Source organism: Montipora foliosa, chromosome 2 (genome assembly GCF_036669935.1).
Source record: "Montipora foliosa isolate CH-2021 chromosome 2, ASM3666993v2, whole genome shotgun sequence".
In the NCBI taxonomy this organism is placed as follows: domain Eukaryota; kingdom Metazoa; phylum Cnidaria; class Anthozoa; order Scleractinia; family Acroporidae; genus Montipora; species Montipora foliosa.
In genome coordinates this window covers 23416612-23440765 of record NC_090870.1, presented here as the reverse complement: position 1 = coordinate 23440765, position 24154 = coordinate 23416612, and the positions used below count along the sequence as shown (strand labels likewise).

The 24154-nt window shown below is 37.5% G+C and overlaps 1 protein-coding gene across 2 annotated transcripts; it reads left to right on the top strand.

The window, feature by feature from the left end:
- Window positions 1-8: 8 nt before the first annotated feature.
- Window positions 9-22414, top strand: LOC137992703 (paired box protein Pax-3-B-like). Of its 2 annotated transcripts, XR_011121736.1 has the most exons (5): window positions 9-1831; window positions 16090-16650; window positions 17811-18022; window positions 20096-21004; window positions 21237-22414. XR_011121736.1 is itself a non-coding variant. In XM_068838186.1 (4 exons), the coding sequence occupies exons 1-4, from the start codon at window positions 1798-1800 to the stop codon at window positions 20285-20287; spliced, it is 999 nt and encodes a 332-aa protein (XP_068694287.1). In that variant the 5' UTR covers window positions 9-1797; the 3' UTR covers window positions 20288-22413. The 2 variants fall into 2 exon arrangements, 1 of the variants encoding a protein (XP_068694287.1); XM_068838186.1 differs by having other exon boundaries at window positions 20096-22413.
- The last annotated feature ends 1740 nt before the right edge of the window (window positions 22415-24154 follow it).

The window sequence follows — 24154 nt, the reverse complement described above, 5'->3', positions numbered from 1 at the left end:
AGTGTCGTCGGTGACTTGTCTGTTGACAAGTGGTCACGATCGCACTTAATGCATTTCACGCGATGGTCTGGGTGAAGTATTATTATTGATCCTCGTTACACTTTGATCTTTGTTCCTTACCTTCATATTGGGACAAATCTCTTAAACAATATTTTTTCATCAACCCGCTTTGTTTACATAGGCTGATTAGTAGTATGCCGGCCTTAATTTCAATTCAAACGTAAATTTGTATGAAGACCGAAATCTAGAAGGAATCTATTGAGTCTGTCGAGCAGTTTCTTATGAGTTTCTTATGGGTGTCTATGAATTTAACTTCCTAGATATTTATACCCTTCCTCTTTGATTGTGACTAACGGCGACATTGATTTCGCAATAGTTCATTGAACATTCTTCAAAATTGAGTGATGGGAAGTAAAGATTTCTGATCTTCCAAGGACGTTTTCTATTTCCGGTCACAAAAAGGCATAAAACAAAACAATCCTCGGATGAAAACAAATCATTAAATGGAATAACTGACAATGAATGAAATTTTGAACAAAGCACAAACTCTTTTATTTTATTTCAATTCATTTCATACATACCATTTCGTTCTTTTAGTATTCTTAGCTGACTTGGTTCTGGATGATTTCTGAAAAGACTGAGATTGTATCGCTAAGATAAACGCAGAGGAATAATTGAGAAAATCGAACCACCGAGCGGATATCCGATAACGAGCAAACACTTAAAAGGAATTCAAGTGGAACATCAAAACAACAGCCGTGACTGTTGCCGCCGAGTGGTGTGTGTTTAAATGCTTGAGTTAATACTAAGGAAGGGCCGCAGGTAATACTTTGATATTTTACACAAGAGCATCTAAACAAATGAAACTCAGAGAATGGAAACATGATTTCCCTCCCAAATGGCTCGTCAACCCTTATTTTCAATGGATTTAAAGTTGAACTGCTAACACTGACACGAGTTTCGAACTTCGAAAATTCCCACTTCTTCCTGATGCAATTTTCCAAAGGTCTTCGAAACAAAGAAACCCATGGCAGCTGTGCTCGTTTTTCGCCAGATTGTTTTCTGCAGAATTGAAACTTCACCAACTTAACGCACCGAAGATTTCATGTTTTCATAATAAACCTAAATAATAAACGACAATTCTGTGGGAACGGATTGAGAACTAGATGTGCAGAAGAAATTTGAAACCGTCCAATATAAAACGCTGCAATCCTCTCGTCCTACATGTGGCGATTTTGGTAGTCAATAAGTCCGGGAATTCGATCCGGGAATTCGGGTTGTCTTGATCAGTAACTAGAGGCTTAAGTCCATCCCAAAACATCGTCAAAACAAGAGAACATATAAATTGTGTGCAAGACACCGGGGTCACAGGCTTTAAGACAAAACACTTAGCCGACCGTCTTCCAATAATTGAACAAAGCTGAAATATACTTCAATATATTTTGCTGAAAAGTATAATTGAACAACTGACAACACCCCCGCTAATTAGACTCCGTGAGGTTCGGAAAGTCCACGAGCTGTGACGACATACCTACAATCTCGTACGAACGTTGTGTATTTATTTATTCGAGTTTTAATTTTCGTGACGATTCGTACCACGCAGTCGGTGGTGTAATCGGTGACCGGTAAAAACTTGACACTACTTACGAAACTTCACGGACTGTGACGAACTTTCTCCGATTGTTTACAAAATGTCACGCGTTAATATTTATTATTCATTGAGGCACATATGAACAATTTGGTTGAATAAACCAGCGACTAGTGAAGACTGGGATTAAGCGTGAATATTTCTTGAAGATGGAGGATTCGTCCGCCTCGTCTTCTGCCGCAGGTGAGACCGACTTTGATTATAGCTTTTTCTTTGCTTCAATAATTTAGAAACGTTCCAAGTTTAGCTTGATGCCTGCAATACATCTTTACACCTTCGAAAATTCTTCACTTATCCTTAACATTCTCAAGCAACTCCATAAATGTGTAATAAGTTACAAAAGAACCATTTTCGTAAATGTGAGGTCATTTCAAGTGTTTGAAATGTTTTTAGTAGCTTCTATATGCATGTGATTAGCTAAAACTGAGACGAATAAGAAAGTTGCACAACACAATTGCAGTGTCGAGCTAACCGGAGTAACTCAGCAGTAACTGTTAATTCAATTATTAAATTGTGCTTCTTTTAAATGTTCAATGCAATTGGTACGGACTGGCATTGCGGCAATAATTCAAACAAGAGATTGAACAAGTTATCTCAACCATCTGAGTATATTTCTTTTTTATATTCGTGGTAACCAGTTCCATGATCCTGTACAAAAAAAAAATCAAGAAAAGTTTGCCGATTTTTGTTTGCTCAGGTTAATTTATGCATCACCATCAGTTCAAAATGGAAAGACAAATAAATTCCAAATCACATTTCACTTTTGTTTCACTTATTTAACATCCTAAACATGAATTCTAAGTTAAATTTTTCCCCATGCGACGAGAGAAAATGCGACTTTTCTTACGTGAAAACATTGAACGTTAGTTTTCGAGGGTCAGTAACCGCATCCGGAATCAACATGAGAGAGCCACGGATAAACCAGTCAATATTTTCCTTCCCACGAACTTTAACTTCCCGCAGAGATTTCCACACAACTTGAGGGATTTCATTTCTAGGACCACTAGGTCACTTGAATCAACTCGGGAACGAGTCTACATCAACGGAAAGCCACAACTAAAAGAAGTCCGGCACGAAATTATTCATTACGTATTCAAGGATTTCGCCCTTGTGACATAAGCCGGCGTTTACGAATAACTAACTCATGGCTGTATTAGTAAGCTGTTGTCAAAGTATCGGAAAAGCGGTTCAATTCAACCAGGTGGCGAGAAGGTGTGGGCAGACCAAGAGTAATCACGGCTCGTGTTGCTCAAAGAATCCGGCAATACACCTAAGATCAACCAGGTCTGTACTCGTGGGAGATACGAGATCGTCTTTTGCACGACAACATTTGCAGTAGTGAAAACCAGCGGAGGAAAGTCACCACAACCTGCTTCTTTATCAGCAGCATCTTGTTTAGACAGCCACGTTGAGGGAATCGATGACCAACAGAAGCAAACAGGTTTGTAAAAGAAGTACTCTTTATTGTACTCACGTGAAAGCGTTCCATTTGAAACAATTTCAGCTGCTTAAGATTACCTTAAAAAACTCACGAAACACACCTTTTGAAATCACCCTTTATAATTCATTGTAATATGAATTTAGTTGCACTGAATTTGGGGTTAAAGCAGTTCTTTAATTCTAAACATACCTGCCTTATGATTCATATTATTTCCATAAGCTTTTTGCGCATATCAGTTCCGTGCACACAAACAAGAATTGAGTATATTTAGTAAGGTGTCGTGTGTAGTAAATTTACTGTGAACATTATTTGAATGTAAATAAACCAAAACAATACGAGTTAGTAAAGTAATTGTATCAAAGAGTCTCTCTTTGTGAAAGCTTGACTTCAAACACCGCATTATGTCACCGATTATTTAAAAAATTTTGAACGTACAATGTAGCTTACACAACTCAAAATTGTGCCTGATTGAGGTGTTGACAATAAAAAGTTGTCAAATAAATGAAATAAGTAATTAGTAAATCGTTGGCAGTAGCATGCTTTGGTGCATCCCGAGCCCCCGAAAACAGCGGTGCTTCATAGCAATTGCGTTCATAAGGGCGGTTTTACTCCCACCCTTTGCGTTGGGGGTTTCTTTGATAGATAAGCTTTCTCTATCATTTCAGTTGGAAAATACAACAACTTGCTGACCAGGGTGGTCGATCGGTTTGTTATTAGCTTTAGCTTGGTTTGTGTCGGTTAATATTTTGATTCTACTGCTAAATGTGAAATTGAATGATTTCACATTTCACATTGCACTTCACCCTAACAAACCACGAGCCTTGTAAGACAAGATCTCGAACTTTGCTTCGAAAAATTAACTGATTTGTTATTTGATTAAGTGAGTGTTTTGTTTATTGACACCGCAGAGAATGTCCCAGAGTTTGAAGGTTCTTATCAAGAGTTTTCGATTAAGGAGATCCAGTTCCCTCTCCAAACTCAGAAAAAAGTTCGCATCAAATACAATCAGCAGCAACTGAATGAGCTGGAGGCAGCCTTTGCTGTCAATCAGTATCCTTCTGCTAGTCTTCTGCTGCAGAAAGAGATCAGCTGGCAGCAAAAATTGGAGTCACGGAATCCAGAATACAGGTACAGGTGCTTTGATTATGGAAAGGCAAGCCTGTCTGCCTCTAAAAACACAACAACCAACATATAAAAAAAAAACACAACATCAAATTCATCATCAACTGAAATAAAAAACTTGCTAAACACGAATCAAACAGAGCAAGATATGACATAAATCATATTACTTACTCAAAGAATATATCCACCATTCTTTAACCGCTGACTTTTCCGGAACTAGATGTAGAAAGGGAATTATTTTATAATATTTTGTTTTGTTTTTGGGTCACGTTTTAAACCAAGAACAAACATTTATCAATTTCTCGTGGATGAGAATTCCAACAAGCCTTTCGGGTAGTATTGCGAAGAAAAGCAAAAAAATGTCTCTCCTTCAGAAGAGGAATTGCAAAGAAATCAGAGGAAAGGCTTAAGAATTTCGTGATCGAAGATTTGCGTCGATCGAGAGACCAAATGCCCTCGCTTGTCTACTATTGAGAAGGAAATAAAAACTGAACTCGCTGAGAGTTCTCTGTTACGTGGTTTAGAGCCACACGAAAATCAATAAAATTCATTCGAGCGTCTCAGCAGTTAAATTTGTTGAAAATCGTGGATATTAACCCTCATACAACCCAGCTTACGTACTTTATCAATTGAATCGTGCCTTAAAGATCGGATTAAAGACATACCGGCCCTGAACGTCCTGAAGGAGATGTGTATTTTCACATTGTATTCATCAGCGGGATACTTCCAGAATGATCATGCTGGAGTCAAGTATTCCTGCTTTCGTTACTCTGGGCTTTGGAAAACTACGTCCTTTGTAATCATCTTTAGTGCTCGTAATCTTTGACGTCTTTGATTTCCAAACCATTGTAACCCGAAGGAAAAAAGTAAGGAACCAGCTCTTTACAGTCACACTGACTCAAAAACGTTTAACTACTTCTGAGCTGTAAGAATCTATTTATTACAATGAAATGCGCCAAAATGATTCATTAATCAAGGCATGCTAAAACTCAGTAATGGTTTTAGAGAGCGAGTTTTCCAGGAGTAAGAACTAATCGATTCCACAGGGTGAAGACTGCAAAGCCATCTAAGGCCTACGCGCGGTGATTGATAGCGCCAATTCAAGAACAAAAAAATGTTTTTACTTAATAAATTTTTAAAGCAACTTTTATGAAAAAAGTAATTCAATGAATAAGTGATGATAACCTAGCTTTAGTTTTCTATCTGTGGGCTGCCATGGTCATGCATGCTTGTACATGATTTCAGTGTTTGTAAATAAAGTGAAGTGAAGTATATCTGTCGAGCAAATGCCAGCGTGCAAAGTCCAGGAATACCATAATGATAATAAAAACATCATTGGCATTGTCTATTAGCCATGTTTTAGAACAAGCTCAAAAATTATGATATATGGGAAGGGCTTGTACGGTATTCCGAATAATCCTAAGTCTACACATATATATTTATCAAAAGTTAGGAGATAAACGACTTGACCTGGTAATTGTCGTTCGGTGGAAACGAAAGGAAAGTTGTGTCGAGTCCGAGTCACAAAGATGGAACTACTCCAATTGTTAAAGGCAAATAAATCAGGAGACGTAAAATCGTTTTATACCATGATCGACTTAGGCCAGAATTCACCAGATCAGGCCATGGAAATAACGAAAACACTTTGGTGTTTATATCAGAGAACACAGAGCTACTTTCGAAAGGATATCAGTTCACAAATTAAACTATATAAAGATTAGGAAAGTGTGGCAGTTCCTTAAAATGACGGAAGGACCAATGTTTCTTGGCAAATTCATCTCTAGTTTTCCTGACAGGAAAAAGTCCTTTAATCCAATAAAAACAAACCTATAAGTTTAAAACAGACTAGTCCCAGCGGAAGCCAAAACAAGTGGATGGTGGATTGTAACCTGGAATGCTCTAAGTCAGTTAATTGGAATGTTTTCTATCCAACTCCTTTCTTCTGTACAAAGCCTTCAAACCAATTAGTTCAGTTCCAGTTTAAATTCCTTTATTGATTAGAAACAATCGACCACCTTCACAAAACTGGGCTCACAAATTGTACTTTCTGTAAGAATGAGAACGACTCCTTTGTTCACATAATTCTAACATTGTCAGTTGAAAGGGAAAATTCCAAAACTTGCTCACAGAGAATCAAGGAACAATAAAGAAAGAGCTAAGACTGATTGATACCTTAGAACTGTTAGGACTATAAAAAGATGTCTTCTCCCAAAAACACACCTGTCCACTACTTCTACTTTCTCATGGCTAGATACTTTATATTGACATGTAAAATGAAAATGAAAGAAGTGTTACCAAATAATATTTTTTGATCTAGAGTACGAAAAAAAACTTAAACCTCTTAAAACTGACAGGCTTGGGACCGGGGATGGAAACATAACCATGCAATTAAAATATTTAAGTAGTATTATGTAAGTGGTCGTAAAGCAAGTACAGTGCATGGAAGTTTGCTGTGTACATGCCGCTCAAGATGTTAATATCGTCACAATGACGCTTGTAAAAAAAGAAAATCAATATTTGCAAAAAGTTGAAAAAAAAAACTAACCTAAGAGGGACATAGAGGATCATAATTATCCTTCCTAGGAAGTTGAATGTTCAAGTCAGCTTGGCATTCAACTGTGTGACATTTCCATTTTTTGCTAGGGTGATCATACAAAAAGTTCTACGTATGAAATAATGCAACAAAAAATAAACTAGTAATTTCTATAGGAATTCCGCAGTTTTTGACTCCATGAATTTAGCGCATGAAGCATGTCGTGCGCCTAAACTCCGCCGTGATCTTAAAAAGTCGCTCATAGTCTTTTCTTCGTTAAAAAGATCGACCTCAGTGATTGGTCTAAACAATACTTTGTACTTCAAGTGTTTACCAGTCATCCATTTCCAACTCATATGTTCTGGAAAAGAGATGCAGCCTGTCTCTCTATAACAATATGCTAATAATTTGTATTTTGGGTTTTAGGTGTGGTTTTCAAACCGAAGAGTCAAATGCAAAACTCGCCGAAGGCATACGATTCATTAAACAGATGTCACTACGGATTTGGAGCCAATTCGGTTGTGAAGTCTTTTACAGTCATTCTTTGCGATTCCCTGTTTTTTTAAAGAAATGAACAGATTGGTTTTATCAGTCGTTTTAGTAAGCCAACTACAGGTAAAAAGGTTAATGGTACAAGGGAATCGGCATCAGTGTTCCAAGTGTAGTAAAAATGTAACAGAAGCAAAAGCCTAGCTCACCACGTCAAGGGAGCCACGAGTCCCCAAAAAATCGCCATATTTTCTATATCCCTATGACGAGGGAATGTGATAGGCGCATTATACTTGTCGAGAGAGACTGGTTAGGCATTAAAAATACAGGAAATACTAAACAAATGGGATTTGAGCCCACGATCCCGGCTTTATGATCTAGGTATTTGAGACAATGGTAGACAAGCAACTCGGACTGCATCACGCAGTCAAAGAGTGATGGCTTTTAAAATCGCATCGCTGTTTGACAAATGACCATTCATCTATCCAATCATCTAAATATTCAATTTGATATTTGTTGTAAATCTAAGTATACTTTGTAAACAATCACAAGAAATGTTTTGACAAAATCTAGGACAGTTTTTTTATTTGCACATGTGATATTCAACTTCATTGTAACTGTGCAAATTTCAGCTCAGTGAAAACACAAACTTAATCTAAAATGCTTCCTCAAAATATACAAATGTATTGTGAGTATATGAAAAGAAAGAAAATGATATTGGTTGAAACTTGTTAATTTCTTCATGTAGTCTTCTTTGTATTTCGCAAGGTCTTTTTTCGTTTTTGTGTTTTTTCTTCATATTTCATCATAACTTCAAGTTAGTTTTCCTTGTCAGGGCATGTCCTTGAAGACAGACAGCTTTGTTATGGATATTATATTACAAGTTAGTTACAACTTTGAAACTTATTTTTTAGTTGGAAAACAAAATTTGTCTGCTATCAACAAATATTTAAGAAATTGTCATCACCTTCTGTAAAATGCTATTGCCAAAAAGATGCCAAAAATTGGGAGTACCATGCAAATGGAAGTTTATTCCAGGTTTGTTTCTTTGGCCCATCGAACTTTCATCGAATGATAAACCCAGCTTAGCGAGCACTCTTTTCATATTCGTCAATGCGGTACAAAAACATATTGATTTTGTTGGTTAAAATATAACAGCAAATTTTGATATCCAGTAAGATAGTGAAAACCTAATGACCTTAATGGAGGCGTTCTTGGTGAAGACTGAGGCGTTCTCGTTTGAATTCACCTTTGAATTCATTTCTACTACTGTTTGAGGTAGTGGTTTTAAGTCGTTCCTAGCTAGTGTAACTTCAACGCACTCTTTTGACACATGTCAATGAATGCGAAAAGCTTGAATATACCTGTTTTGAACAGACCCACGGATTCAAACGTCATAAGCCAAAATCCACTGTTGTTTCATTTTTTTTTAGAATTAAAAAAACACTACAATTGCAAAGAAAAAAACCCCTCAGTATTTCATATAATGGAACAAATTAATTGTAAGTTTTTAGTTACTTGTTTACAACCATTACTCCTGTTCAAAATATCATTTCAAGATAGAGAAACTAACAATACTAATCCTACCATCAACGAGAGCTCACTCGTTTTAACATGTGGACAAATATGTCCATGAATGGGAAAATGGACAAACCCTGAACATACCTGTTTTGAACACACCCAAAGATTCAAACGCCATAAGCCAAAATCCACAAGCACCGTTATTTTAAAGCCTTTTTTATAATTTAAAAACGCTTACTACAATTGCAATCACAGTCGTTAAGGGCCTGATTACATGGCGAGTTTCAGCCTTGGCTGAAAGTTCGCTCCGCCTACTGGGTAGAAATTTTTGCCAGTTTGCCATGTAATATAAATTGAAGTTAATGTGACAACCATAAAAGCTCTCAGTTATATCGGTCATGCAATGTGCTTTCGAGACAATGGTCGCTGTTTTACTTCGAAAGGTCTATTTGACTTCGTTCATTTAACATACTCTGTCATAAATAAGCCAATCACATCGCAGGAAATCTCCGCTGTCGATAAAAACAAGGACTTCTCTCATTGTTGCTCGTGCAGAGTTCATAATTTTCCTGCATTTCCAATTGTTGATCTAAAAGTTCTCACCGACCCACCCCCAACTCTTGTTAGACTGTTGGCCACACCTTTTAAAGTAAGGATCTATTTCAAGTGATCGATTTGCCAGGCTTAGTTCGACATACTATAGTACGCACAGTGTTCGGGAATGTTACATTTGTTAATACTTCTACAATTCAGTGTTGTGGTGGACTAGCTTATGAGACATGTCTGCCCATAAAAGACTTTCCAACAAATTTTACAATTCTTGGTTTTCATATGACGTCACGGCCGCCATGTTTGTGCCCCTAAACAAAGAAAATGCGGCCATTTATATGTCCCGACCCAATCCTCCGGGAATTGAACTGTACTATTGTGCAAATGTTTTCTTTTGTTTTCGTTAAAAAATATGGTTGTTGATCACGTGAGTAAAAACCAACAATTACTTAGCTTAGAACTTTAATAGACATCAGCAGCATGTTTGTTCATTAACTGCTCTTCTTGTTTTTAAGTGTTCTAGGGGCATGGCACCCTCATATCTACTCATAACTAATAGAGCTGATACCAGCAAAGACAACATCTAGATATAACTTGAGCAGCGACAACAAACACCTTTTAAAGATCCCACGCACTAAATGTAAAACCTTTGGAGGCAAAAACTTTTGCGGTTGCAGGGCCCACAGTATGGAACAATCTACCTCTGTATATTAGAAAATCTGAAAACATTAATGCTTTTAACTGAAAGTTAGAAAGTTAAAAAACATTTATTTTATGAGGCATTTTGTTCATAATAAACGATCTTAGAGTCACCTTAACTTTTATTGCAATTTATTCATTTACTTTATTGATTATATATAGATGATTAAATTAATTTTAAAACTCGAAAAAGAATAATGTTTTAGATCAGATTTTTATAATGATTATTTTTTAATTAGGCTGTATTCATTATGTATTATCTTGAGTATTTTGATGACATTATGAGGCGCTTAAAATTTGATTATATATTATTATTATTATTATTATTATTATTATTATTATTATTATTATTATTGTAACAGTTACTCAGCCCAGTGCTGCTTTGGACATGCGCGTACTGTGTGCTGTCCCGTTTTCATTTTCTTTATAGTTTTCTTCCTGTATTTTGTTATCTTATTTTGTTGATTTCAGTATTATTTCTGGCTAAACTATCGAACAAAGTTGGATTCCACATGCAACATTGTTGGATGTAAATGTTGAGGTAGTGGCAAAACACTGTCCAACATTGCTTGACGAATTCAAGTTCAAGCCCGGGAGTTCAAGTTGGCGCTAAATTTGAAAATGTGGCGTAAGCGTTTATGCTACTGGAGCAGTTTTATTTGCAGCAGAGATCGCGGACAAGCACAAAGGGGACGTCGTGGTTGTTGGTAAACAGCGAGAAACCTTGATCAACGAATAGGAAGCAACTTAGGCTCCTTAATCATTACCGCTGTTTGGAGATGTTTGGTTCAATAGCGTTTAAAATTCCTGCAAATTGATCCGAGCTCATAGTCATCATCACTAAAGCGCGGATGTATCTTGCAAAGAACATACCCTTTTCTATACGTTCTCTTAACCATGCTTTGGTTTTTCCTCTTTTGAATACGTCCTTTCCGTCCTCAAACAACTCCAGTAACATATTTTCACTTGTTGGATAGTGTTTTGCCACTACCTCAACATTTACATCCAACAATGTTGCATGTGGGATCCATTTTTGTTCGATGGTTTGGCCGGGACTATTGTTTGATCAAAGGCAAACTCTATCCAACATTTTATCGAACAAAAGATGATGCACGAACATCTTCCAACATGGGCGGCCAGACGGTCGAACAATGTTGGATCGAGCAAAGTTCGAGCGTTCAATCCAACTTTGTTCGATAGTTTGGCCAGGGCTTTAGAAACACTTGATTAGTTTTTTACGTAAACATTTCTTAGTTTTGATACTTTAACAGGTTCGGTGATTATTGAATTTCCGGAAACGGCATTTGTATCTAATTGAACTGGGTCGTGTCGTACGTCATTGAACGGGCTTCAGGATTGGCCAAAAGAACAATAGAACGAACAAAGATAACAATAGATTTAGCACAGAAAACAATAGAAAATTCGACACTACCCATTAAACTGGGATGAAGTACTCCATAGAAGTCTCCCTTTGCCCCGGAGACTCACATGGTAAGCTTCCTTAGACCTCTAAGTGGCCTGGGGATTAGGACCCCATGAGAGGATTTTGACCTCTCAGTGGCCTAGTGATCTGGCCTTTGCACCTCTAAGTGGCAATTAAGGCTCAACAAAACTTTGCTAGTCAATACGTCACTGTCTTTGATCATGAGGCTTAAGTTCACCCCTGCTTTTCCTTCTCGTCAAAACAAGAGAATGTGTAAATTGTGTGCTAGACACCGGAATCACAGGCTCTTGGAGAAAACACTTAGCCGACCTATCCAATAATTGAACTCAAAGCTGAAATATACCAAAACGACCTATTCCTCAAGTTGTCAGTTTGCTCCAAATGAAGTATTATCCTCCTCCTCCTCTGTCCCAGGACTTGTGGTAGAAGATAAATAGAAAAAAAAGTAAAGTAGTCCTTGGACAGGATTTAAACCCGGAGCACCCATTTTGAAGGAACTGATGTCCACTTACTAAAGATCAATTAAGTATACCGAATATTTACCAAAACTAATTAGTATATATATAAAATCAATGCTGAATAATGGTTAAGTCCTTGATTTAGTTAAATGGTTAGCTTTCTCTTGAAGTTTGGTAACCGACATTTTTCACTGTATAAGCTTGCTTTTTAGCGGGTGTCAATAGACGTTTACAGCGGCCTTTGGAAAAAAAATTAACATTAAAAAAATGACATCCTCGCAGTTGGTGATGTGGTAGTCTAGTGGTTAAGTGAAGGGGTTGCTAGTCAAATGTTCCCCGGCTTTTAAAAAAATGTGTTCCTTTCCCAGGATCACTATCAAGCTTTCAGTCAGCCCAGTTGAACGATAATACTTCACTTGGAGCAAATTGACAATTAAGAATAATCCGTCATTCGAGGGAGAGACTCGGTTGAATATACATATATCATAGTTCATATAGATGGACTGGTTATGAAACTCTAAAAACTTCAAAAGTGGGACTGAGCAGTGCCCTCGCTCTTCATGTTATAAACTTGACCTTGACCATGCATGAACAATCTCTTGTCCTCGATTAAGAACTGAGTTTTGAATAAAGTAATCGAAACTTTTAATTGGCTGTCTTTTAGCAAAATGGTGTTGTTTGTGCATTTGTTAGGGACAAAACAGCAAACAAAAACGTAAAACAAATAAAATTGTCGAGTTTCTCAACCATCTCAGCTCCATGACGTCAGGGCAGCCAAGTTGGAGAAATGAAACAAAGAAACAGCGGCCATGTTGAAAAAGTGGAATATTCTTTTGGAAATTGAAATCTACTTTTGTGAAAATTCTCCCTTTTGTTTTATTATGTAAATTTGGTTGCACGTTACATGAGCGAAAACACTGTATTATTTAACTATGTCACAGCTTCGCTGAAAAAAAAGGATTAAATCTTGTACTAGACTTGTATGTTAAACTTGACGACTTTTCGTCCGAAACCATCGGACTTCATCAGGTCAATGGCGGAGTCGTGATTAGTCATGCAATACACGTGACTAGTCACATGAAAGACGACGCGGAATGTTGCGTAGCAACTCGTCCTATGCATGTGATAGTTTGAAGCGGAGGCTGCCCTTCTTGTTGAGGCTGGGTGCTTCAACCCTCTCCCAAATAGCCTCTTTCACCCCTCGCTCGAGCCACCGTTCTTCCTTGTCCAAGATAGCTACCTCTGGGGAGATTTGATGCCCTGTTGTTTTGGCATGGGTGTAGACTGCGGAGTTCTGGGCCTCGTAGTACGCAGGTTTGGTGTGTTGCGCGAATCGTTGGCCAAGAGCTTGCTTGGTTTCACCGATGTACGTAACTCATTGCAGCCTGGGTGCGCGCATTTGATGCCCCATACGACATTGGAACGCCTTTTCTTAGGGGTACGGTCTTTGAGTTGGACAAGTTTGTCACGTAGGGAGTTAGCCGGTTTGAAGGTCGTTGTGACGCCCACCTGTTTAAGGGCTTCCAATGTCGTATACGGCATCAAATGCTCGCACCCAGGCTGCAATGAGACGCACATCGGTGAAACCAAGCAAGCCCTTGGCCAACGATTCATGCAGCACACAAAACCTGCGTACTACAAGGCCCAGAACTTAACAGAGCATCAAATCTACCCAGAGGTAGCTATCTTGGACCAGGAAGAACGGTGGTTCGAGTGAGGGGTGAAAGAGGCTATTTGGGAGAGGGTTGAGGCACCCAGCCTCAACAAGAAGGGCGGCCTCCGCTTCAAACTATCACATGCATGGGACGAGTTGCTACGCAACATTCCGCGCCGTCTGTGATGTGACTAGTCACGTGTATTGCATGACTAGTCACAACTCCACCATTGACCTGATAAAGTCCGATGGATAGTACAAGATTTAATTATTATTATTATTTTTTTTTCAGTAATACCTACTAGATGAATAATCTTTCATAGTTCATTCACAGCTCCGCTAATAGACCAGTTCACGCTCTTGAGGGCAACATCGCGGGAAATTCAAAGCAAAATTAACTGTACATGACTCAAGTTATAGACTTTCGCCTTCATAAACCAAACAAATAAGTTCAAGTTCACAACTGAGATGAACGTGACTTGGTATCCAGAATACCATACATTCTTTATAAAAGTGACGACACATTTGAAATTAAATTTGCAAGACATGTTTCGGTCGTGCAACGACCATCTTCAGTTGAAAGTAGAATTAATTTGAAGTTACATTTGAATTTATAATATGCTACATTTGAATTGATAATATGCTAAACAAATGTAACTTCAAATTAATTCTACTTTCAACTGAAGATGGTCGTTGCACGACCGAAACATGTCTTGCCAAGAGAAAATGACCTCTCATTTTCTCTTGGTCTTGCAAATTTAATTTCAAATGTGTCGTCACTTTTATAAAAATTGTTGTTAGTCTGCTTCTTTCCATACATTCTTTCTAATTTTGTGCCTTTGGAATAACAGGAAATGTATGGTAGAACTTTGTTTAATAAAATAATTTCTACAATAGCCATTCTCTCCAACTTCATTCTGCCGCACCTTTGAGCGCATATTGTCTGTTTTGGAAAATAAAAATAAAAAAAATTGGATTAATTGGATTTCAGGAATACTTTTCATCGTTATGAACTTCCAGACAAACCTTTGAATTTCTTACCATCTTGCCCTGATTACCCATGATGCACTCAAGAGCGTGAACTCGTCTATTGGACTCCACGAACTTTGACGACATACGTACGATCTCGTACGTACTTTGTGTACTGTATTTATTTATTTATTTATTCGTGTGTAAATTCCTTGTTGATTTCTTGACGATTCGGGCCACGCATTGGGGGTGTAAATTTGGAATGAAATCCCGGAAGCACCTCGTAAAAGAAGTAAAACTCCTTTTTTAAAGATGTGTCCGAAAAGGATTAGTGCAATTATTAGCTCGTGAGCATACTTACGTTCATGTCCATATCCTAATTAAAGATTTAAACTTTCTACACTCGATTCCCATTAACTAGACATTACTGTTAAGATACAATTTAGCACTATGGCATAAACAATGATATTGTTTCACTTTCTTATTTCTAGGAGGTTGATTTAACTTGGTGCAATTTAGTGTAGCTTTAATTAACTTTATTTTCGCACTTCTGTAATATAGTATTCATTAGCAAAAACTGTGAACACTACCCGCCTAGATTAGTTTAGTTTATTAGTTTATTTTTTAATAAACTTTGAACTTTGACCACTTACGAAAATTCACGGACTGTGACGAAGTTTATCCGATTGTTTACACAATGTCACGCATTAATATTTATTAATAAATTGAATAAACCAGCGACCAGTGAAGAAATTTAGCGTGACTTTTTCTTGAAGATGGAGAATTCGTCCGCCTCTTCTTCTGCCGCAGGTGAGACCGACTTTGGCAAGCATCAAGCGTTTCTAAATTATTGTAGCAAAGAAATACTCTTCACCTATGCATAACATTTTCAAGTAACTCCATAGAGCTGTACCAGGTTACAAGAACGATTTTCCTACGTGTGAGGTAATTTCAAGAGTTTCAAATGTTTCCAGTGGCTCTTATGCATGGGATTAGACGAATAAAAAAGTTGCAAAACACAATTGCAATTGCGAGCTAACAGGAGCAACTCAGCAGTTAGCGTTTATTCAACAAGCTTTGCGGCAATAATTCAACTGATAGGAGATTGAACAACTTGAAGTTATCTCAACCATCTTAATTTCATCTTAATTTTATTCATGGTAATAACCAGTTTGATGATCATGTACAACAAGAAATCCAGTTTGATTTTTGTTGCAGGTTCATGCATCACCATCAGTTTAAAATGGAAAAGCAAATAAATTCTAATGAAATCACACCTCACTCTTGTCTCACTTATTTAACATCCTAAGGCTAAATTTCACACGCGACGAGAGAAAATGCAACTTTTCTAACGTGAAAACACTAGAACTTTAGTAACCGCATCCGGAATCAAAATTTTTTGCATCTGAAAGAGCCACACATACGATCAATTTTTTCCTTCCCACGTTTGCCAGACTTTAACCTCGTGAAGAGATTTCCGCTGAGCTCTCGGCACGTCTACATAATTACAAATCAGCACACAGTGTCAAATTATAACATAACTTAAGTAATTTCATTTGCAGGACCAGGTCGCTTGAATCAACTCGGGGGCGTCTACATCAACGGAAAGCCACTACCAAAAGAAGTCCGGCACGAAATTATTTCATTAGCTATTCAAGGATTTCGCCCTTGTGACATAAGCCGGCGTTTACGAATAACTCATGGCTGTATTAGTAAGCTGTTGTCAAAGTATCGGAAAAGCGGTTCAATTCAACCAGGTGGAGAAGGTGTGGGTAGACCAAGAGTAATCACAGCTCGTGTTGCTCAAAGAATCCGGCAATACACCCAAGATCAACCAGGTCTGTACTCGTGGGAGATACGAGATCGTCTTTTGCACGACAACATTTGCAGTAGTGAAAACATTCCTTCTCTGAGTTCAATTAACCGCTTGTTGAGGAAGAAAGATATAGGAGAAACATCAACAGAGTCTAGAAGCCAGTCTGATAGCAACAGTTCTTACACTATTGCAAGTATTTTGGATCTCTCATCTAGCGGAGGAAAGTCACCACAACCTGCTTCTTTATCAGCAGCATCTTGTTTAGACAGCCACGTTGGGGGAATCGATGACCAACAGAAGCAAACAGGTTTGTAAAAGAAGTACTCTCTATTGTACTCATGTGAAAGTATTTCATTTGAAATAATTTCAGCTGCTAAAATTTACCTTTAAGGCTCACGAAACACGCCCTTTGAAATCACCCTTTATAATTCATTACAATATGAATTTAGTTGCACTGAATTTGGGGTTAAAGCAGTTCTTTAACTTTAAACATACTTTCCTTGTAATTCATAAGTTTATTGCACATATCCCGTGCACACAAACAAGAATTGAGTATATTTAGTGAGTATCAAGTATTTATGAGTCAATGAACGTGAATGAGTCAATGAGTCATGAGTCATGAGTCAATGAGTCAGTGCAATTACCCTAACCCATAAAATGAAAGCTAAAATTTCAGAGAGTGCTTAGGCCTAATCACTGAAACGAGGGCTTAGGCTTAATCAATAAATTATTGCTATATTGACTGTGAATCTCATTGACTCATTGACCATTTGACTCATAAATCATGGGACCTCATATTTAGTAAATTGTCGTGTGTAGTAAATTTACTCTGAATATTATTTGAATGTAAATAAACCAAAACAATACAAGTTAGTAAAGTAATTATATCAAAGAGTCTCTTTTTGTGAAAGCTTAACTTCAAACAGTGCATTATGTGACCGATAAAATAAAGACGTACAGTACTAGTTGGCTTAATCATAATGAATTGAACTTAAATTGAAACTCAACTGATAATGGTGCCTGATTGAGGCGTTGACAATGTAAGGTTGTCAAAGAATAAGATTAGTCAATCGTTCGCGGGTAGCGTGCTTTGGTACATCCCAAACCCAGAAACGGCAATCACAGGAATCGTGTTCATAAGGACGGTTTTACACCTACGCTTTGCGTTTGCCGGCCTCATTTATTTGCTTTTAAATCTTTGAAACTTGTGCCTCCTCTAACATTTCAGTTGGCAAAAACCACTTGCTGACCAGGGAGTTCATCTGTTTGTTATTAGCTTTATCTTTAATTGGTTTGTGTGGGTTGTTTGATCCTATTGCTAAATGTGAAATTGCATGATTTCCACTTCACCAACGGGCGTTGTAAGTTAATAGATTTATGGCGGTTTACAAGATCTCGCAGTTTGTTTCGAAAAACTGACTGACTTGTTCTTTTTATAAGCGAATGTTTTGTTTATTGATACTGCAGAGAACGTCCGCTCAGAGTTTGAAGGTTCTTATCAAGAATCTTCGATTGAAGAGATTAAGTTCCCTCTACAAACTCAAAAAAGAGCACGCATCAAATACAACGAGCAGCAAGTGAAGGAGCTGGAAGCAGCGTTTGCTATCAATCAGTATCCCTCTGCTGCACAAAGAGATCAGCTGGCAGCAAAGATTGGAGTTACGGAATCCAGAATACAGGTACAGGTGCTTTGATTATGGAAAAGGTAGAATGTCTGTGGTCAACATACGTAAAGCACAACAAGTTTCTAATTGAAAACCGGAGTGTCTAAAGACAATAACCAACATACAATAAAACACAACCGCGATCAAATTCATAATCAACAAATCAAAGAACTGGCTAAACAGGAATCAAACCGCACAGCAAGAAGTGACATAAATCATATTACTTACTCAAAAAATGCATCCACTATTCTCTAACAGCTGAATCATTTGGTAGTGCCATTTTGTAATATTTTGTCAGTTGTTTTTGCACCAGGTTTTAAACCAAGGAAATCAGTAAAATTAATTTGCACCGTCTCAGCTTAATTACGTTTAAGTTAAATTTGTTTAAAACTGTAGATATTAACCCTCATTCAACCCAGCTTGATAGTTGTTCTATTGCAAATGCAACAACTAAAAGAAAGTTTTCAATAAATAAGTTATAATCTCAGATAATTGAACCTTGTGGTAAATTGCACGGAATAGTAGACCAAGTAAGACTCTTCATTATTGACAACTCTCTGCAATCTACTTGTGACAAAGAACAGAACAGATAGATAGATCATAGCATCATAATATATTTAAGTGGCCCGCCTAGAATAGCTATGCTAAGTGTGGACTACCATGAAAAAACTGGCCTGAGAGGGACATAGAGGGTCAGTCATATTGACTCATTCAACATTTCCAAAATTTTTTTTCCTAGGGTGATCATGTCAGTGAAAATTACTAGATGAGAAATAAGCCAACAAGATCGGATCGGCAGAAACTATTGTGATCTGTGTCCATGTAATTGAGTAAAACTTCTCGTTACACGAACAACCTCACATGTGTATTTCCACAAGGTTTCCTTTTGGTAAAGGTGTTTATGTGAAAATTCGATAAGAACTAAAGCATCAAGAACTAATTTATTACCTTCAAGCTGACAGAGCGCCACAAAGGCTTGCGTCAATTACTGTGGCCGCTTTTTTTTTCCCTCCCAACCATGATACACAACAGAAGACAGACTACAACACAGGGAACTACGTGCCCTACTCTTAGCGACAAGTGTGTGCGTGCGTTAGCCAGCTCTTTGATTTGTGTATGAACATTGAAGGGTTGTGAGACGGGGCCTAAGGTTTATCGTCCTTATTCGAGAAGACTTAAGAGTCTAACCATTTGCAGATGTAATTACAAAGGCAGCACTTTCTCCTCAGTTATTTAAAACAAACTGAGCAACCGGTGGGCGGTGGATTTCCTCATCAGCAGAGCCTAGCTAATGACATATGTCTACTTGTAAATCCATGAAATTTAGTGAAACCACTTGTTTCACATGTGTATTTCCTTTCACCTTTTTCACATTTGTTTTTGTGCTTAGAGTAAATTGTTAATTGTAATATTTTTTCGAAAACGTGATTGATGTACTCAAAGAAAAGCAATTAAAAAACTGTGCTTTGCAGGTGTTGGCCACCTGGGCCTTCAGTTTCACAAGTAGTAAACAGAATATTTCTGCTTCTGTATACTATATCAAAATTAATGTGAAGGAAAATGCGGATGCAATAGTTATGTAGTGAGGAAAAGAGATTTCTTAGCGTGGACTCAACTAGAAGGGAGACAGGCAACATGGATAGGCCATATTTAGCTCTTACATCGAAGGAGATCCGTATTCCTCCGTTATCCAGAGGAAGGAGAATAAAGACGCTGGAATATCTTAAGGGAAAATTCTTATGATGAGATAAGACCCTGCCTGGAGATTCCTCTGATGCAGGAAGAAATGGAAGCCATGTGGTGCAAGTTCCTGATAAACTATAGTAATTTCTATAGGAATTCCGAAGTTTTTGACTCCATGAATTTAGCGCATGAAGCATGTCGTGCGCCTAAACTCCGCCGTGATCTTAAAAAGTCCCTCATAGTCTTTTTTTCGTTAAAAAGATCGACCTCAGTGATTGGCCTAAACAATACTTTGTACTTCAAGTGTTTACCAGTCATCCATTTTCAACTCATATGTTCTGGAAAAGAGATGGCGGCCTGTCTCTCTGTACAAATATGCTAATAATTTTGTATTTTGGGTTTTAGGTGTGGTTTTCAAACCGAAGAGTCAAATGCAAAACTCGCCGAAGGCATACGATTCATGAAACAAATGCCACTACAGATTTGGAGCCAAAGCAGTGTACATGTCAGCGCCGATATTCAGATCCTCATATACATTTATCACCACATATTATAAGAACCGGGCCTTCTAGAATATTTTTCCCCCACAATCTTTAGTCATGTCTTGACTTGATACCTTTAAGAAACAATTATCTTGTTTTGCCGAGACTAATATTAACGGCAGCGCAGTCTAAAAGATGAAAAGGATCTTCATATGTACATGAAACTGATCCCATCAGATCATTTGATACTAGTCGTCATTTTGACTATATACAATTTTTGATTTGCCTCTTACGCTGTTTAATTTGGCTCAATTTGAATTAAGTCTTGGTGTATTTGAAACAATTCGGTAGTGACGTCTTTATGTATTGCGATTTCCTGCTTTTTAAAGAAATGGACAAATTGGTTTCATCAAATTTTTACTGAGCGAACTGCCAGTGACTTTTTCTTTGTCTGGATTTGGGAATAAAAAGGTTAATGGTACAAGGGAATCGCGCATCAGTGTTCGAAGTGCAGTAAAAATGTAACAAAAACAGAAGCCTAGCTCAACACATCAAGGAAGCCACGAAATCCAAAAAAAGTACTGATCACATTTTATATTTTCCTATGACGACAGAATCGATCTGCTAAGCGGATAATACTATTCGAGAGTAGCTGATTAGGCAGGTTGGTCTCGTTATTAATGTTTACTTAAACCTTTGTATCAAAAATATTATAGTAAATACTTGACCATGCACCAAATAGAAACAGATGGAATCTGAACCAACGATCCTGGCTTTATGATGTAGTCGGATGTACGGAGATATTTAAGACAATGGTACTCTGGTCCCAAAGGTTTTTCTTGAGCGGCGAGAAGAGAAAAACCTCTGGTTACCTTGGACTTGATAATTACATAAGGGACCAATGGCAACCTAGCAATCACGCGTCGCCTCGGTATTACCAATCAAACGAACCAATTATATTGATGTGCGTGTTTCTAAGAATATCAACCAATCCGAGCCTGAGGGCTCAGATCCTGATCCTGACGTCTGCATGAAAGTGAGATTCAAGTCCAAGGTAACTAGAGGTTTTTCTCTTCTCGCCGCCGCTTCGCGACTCGTATTTGCCGCTTCGCAGCTCTCTCGCGGCTCAAGGAAAAACCTCTGGGACCTGGGTAAGACAATGGTAGACAAGTAGCCAGGACTGCATCACGCAGTCACAGTGTCATGGCTTAACCGCATCGCAGTATCACACGAACATCCAATAAATGGTGAAAAGACCATTGATCTACCCAACCATCTAAATATTCAATTTAATATTTGTTGTAAATCTAAGTTTGTAAACAATCAGAAGAAATGTTTTCCCAAAACCTAGGCCATTTTTTTAAAAATGGGTGATATTCAAAACTTTATGGTTACTGTGGAAATTTCAGCTCAGTGAAAACGCAAACTAAATCTAAAATGCTTCCGCAAAATATAACAATGTACTGTGAGCATATGAAAAGAACGAAATATTGGTTGGTGAATTTCTTAATGCATACTTCTTTGTGTTTCGAAAGGTAAAGGGTTTTTTTTGTTTTTGTGCTCCTTCTTCATAGACAGTTACATTATAAGTTATAGCTTTAATTTGAAACCTTTTTTTTTGTTGGAAAAGAAAAACATTGTCTAGTATCAACAAATGTTTAAGAAATTGTTGCCACTTTCTGTAAACTACTTTTGCCAAAAAGATGCAAATCAAAGTGTGTTTAACTGTCTAAAGAAAAAGAAAAGTCTATTCCAGTTTTGTTTCTTTATTACTGATTTGAAAAATCCTATAACCCGTAAGGGTAAATTAAGTACATTGGTCTACCGTATCCCCGTCGAACTTTCATCGAATGATAAACCGAGCTTAGCGAGCAATCCTCTTTATCTTCTCACATTCATAATTGCGGTACAAAAAATATCGATTATGCTGGTTTATGAAAAAACACGCAAACGTTTGATATCCACTAAGACAGTGAAATCTAAACTGGAGCAGTACTTGGTGAAGTCAGTAACTTACTTCTTTGTACATTACTTTCAGTTTGAATTCACTCTTGAATACATTTCTCGAACGAGAAAACTAGTCCTAAAAACACAAGCGCTTGTCTTTGCAATGTAGTGTCCGTGGCAATTATTTAGTAGCACGTGGTTCGCCTCATTTTTGCCTAGTAAATCCAGTTACCCTTAACATCAGTCTAGATAATTAATTCAACTTTTCTATACTCTTGCCTCTAGCCATTTGCTGCATAATAGGCACTTTTTATCACTAGGCATTTCACATTTGCGTAATATAATTCAGATTTTTCTCTATTCTTACCTTTAAAAAATAAAATAACAACATGAATGAATGGATGATAGCAATTAATGAATGTCTGATCAGCTCGTAATAGACTTTTTAAACAGTTTTATTGATATCATTCTTTCAACAGAAAATAAGGCCATTAAGAAAGATATGACATCCGTAAATTCGAATAATAAATCTTCTCAAGTCGCTTCTAATTTCGCGGGAATTTACCGTAGTCCGAAGTCCACAGTCCACATTCCATCTGACCCAATGATAGGGTTAAATGCGATCGTGGACATGTGTTTACATTTAAAACTGTTGTTAACGGCATTGATTCCAATCAAAACCAGAAAAAAGATGCTAAATGCAAGTCTCTACGATGATATTTAAAAATATTTAATACTTTTTCTTAACAATACTGGGAGAATCATAAAATTACGATATCTGTTACAGAGTCATACGATAACCGGATATTACATTGCGTGCCACGAAAACACAAAAACTCGTTTCCGGTCACGCACACAATTCTTTAATGCACTTTTCCTCTTTAATCTGTCATGTAGTCTTCTGTGGTTTAGTGGTCATCGCCATTGCCTCAGGAAGAGAGATGGAAGAGATATCGAGTGCGAATCACACTTGAACTGCCTTATTCAGAGAAATTTTACGCATGCGAAGCCAGAGCGCGATCCGAAAAAAACATAAATGAATAAAAAAGTCCAAACACGGAGTCGAATCCTATACTTTGTTCCTCGAACACGTTGGACTGCCTTAAAATGGGGCCTCTCGTAGTTGTTCTCGCTGTAACTTAATTATGTTCAATCAGCAACAGATGCCGCTCCGATGATGTGACAATTCTTCCCAAGTAACCTACTCCGAGTTGTCTACGTGTGTACAATAATTTAAATGATATCTATTCAGGGGCGTGGCTTCCTTTACGCAAATACGCACGTGTGTACTTGAGTATATTGATAGGATTTAAATTTTCTGTTAGAAGTCAAAGCCCTCCAAGTCACCAGTACCCACTTCCCGGTAATTTTTTGAAGAAAAATTGTGATGATGATGTTATAACAGAGTTTGCAACGTCTTGCCTTTTGCTTGTAAGCCAAAGCAAGTATGAGGGAATTTGTTTTTGCATATTTGAAGAATGGTTCATTAATCATTGATTGACTTTTTTGAGAGAGAAGATGTGCTTCATTAATTATTTTTTTGTTCCAAAACAAAACAATGCAAACAGTAAAATTAACATTGAGAAACAGTACTGTTAGATCCAGTTGTTCTGAGTTCTTGAAACTGTTTGAGGAGGTGGTTTTAAGTTGTTCCAAGAGTAACTTGGCCGCACTCTTTTTGACATGTGGACATCAAACCTTGAACACGTCTGTGTTATGAACAGCCAAACCGGAGAAATCTATTTTTTTTTTGGAATTAAAAAAAAAAACCCGATGGACTTTAACTCCAAGAAGTGTAAGATCATGAGAATTACTAGGAAACAAGTCTGGGTTATCCTGGAACTCTCACATTGATATGTGGATTGCTGCCAAGGGAAACAGAATGTTGGGTTGAATATCAAGAGAACTTGCAAAGATCTCAAGGAGGTAACTAGCTTAAAGTCCGGCTATGTATTGATCCCTAATCAGGTCTAGTTTAGAGTATTGTTCGGTTGTCTGGTCTCCATTCACTAAGAGAAACATGAGAGAAATTAAA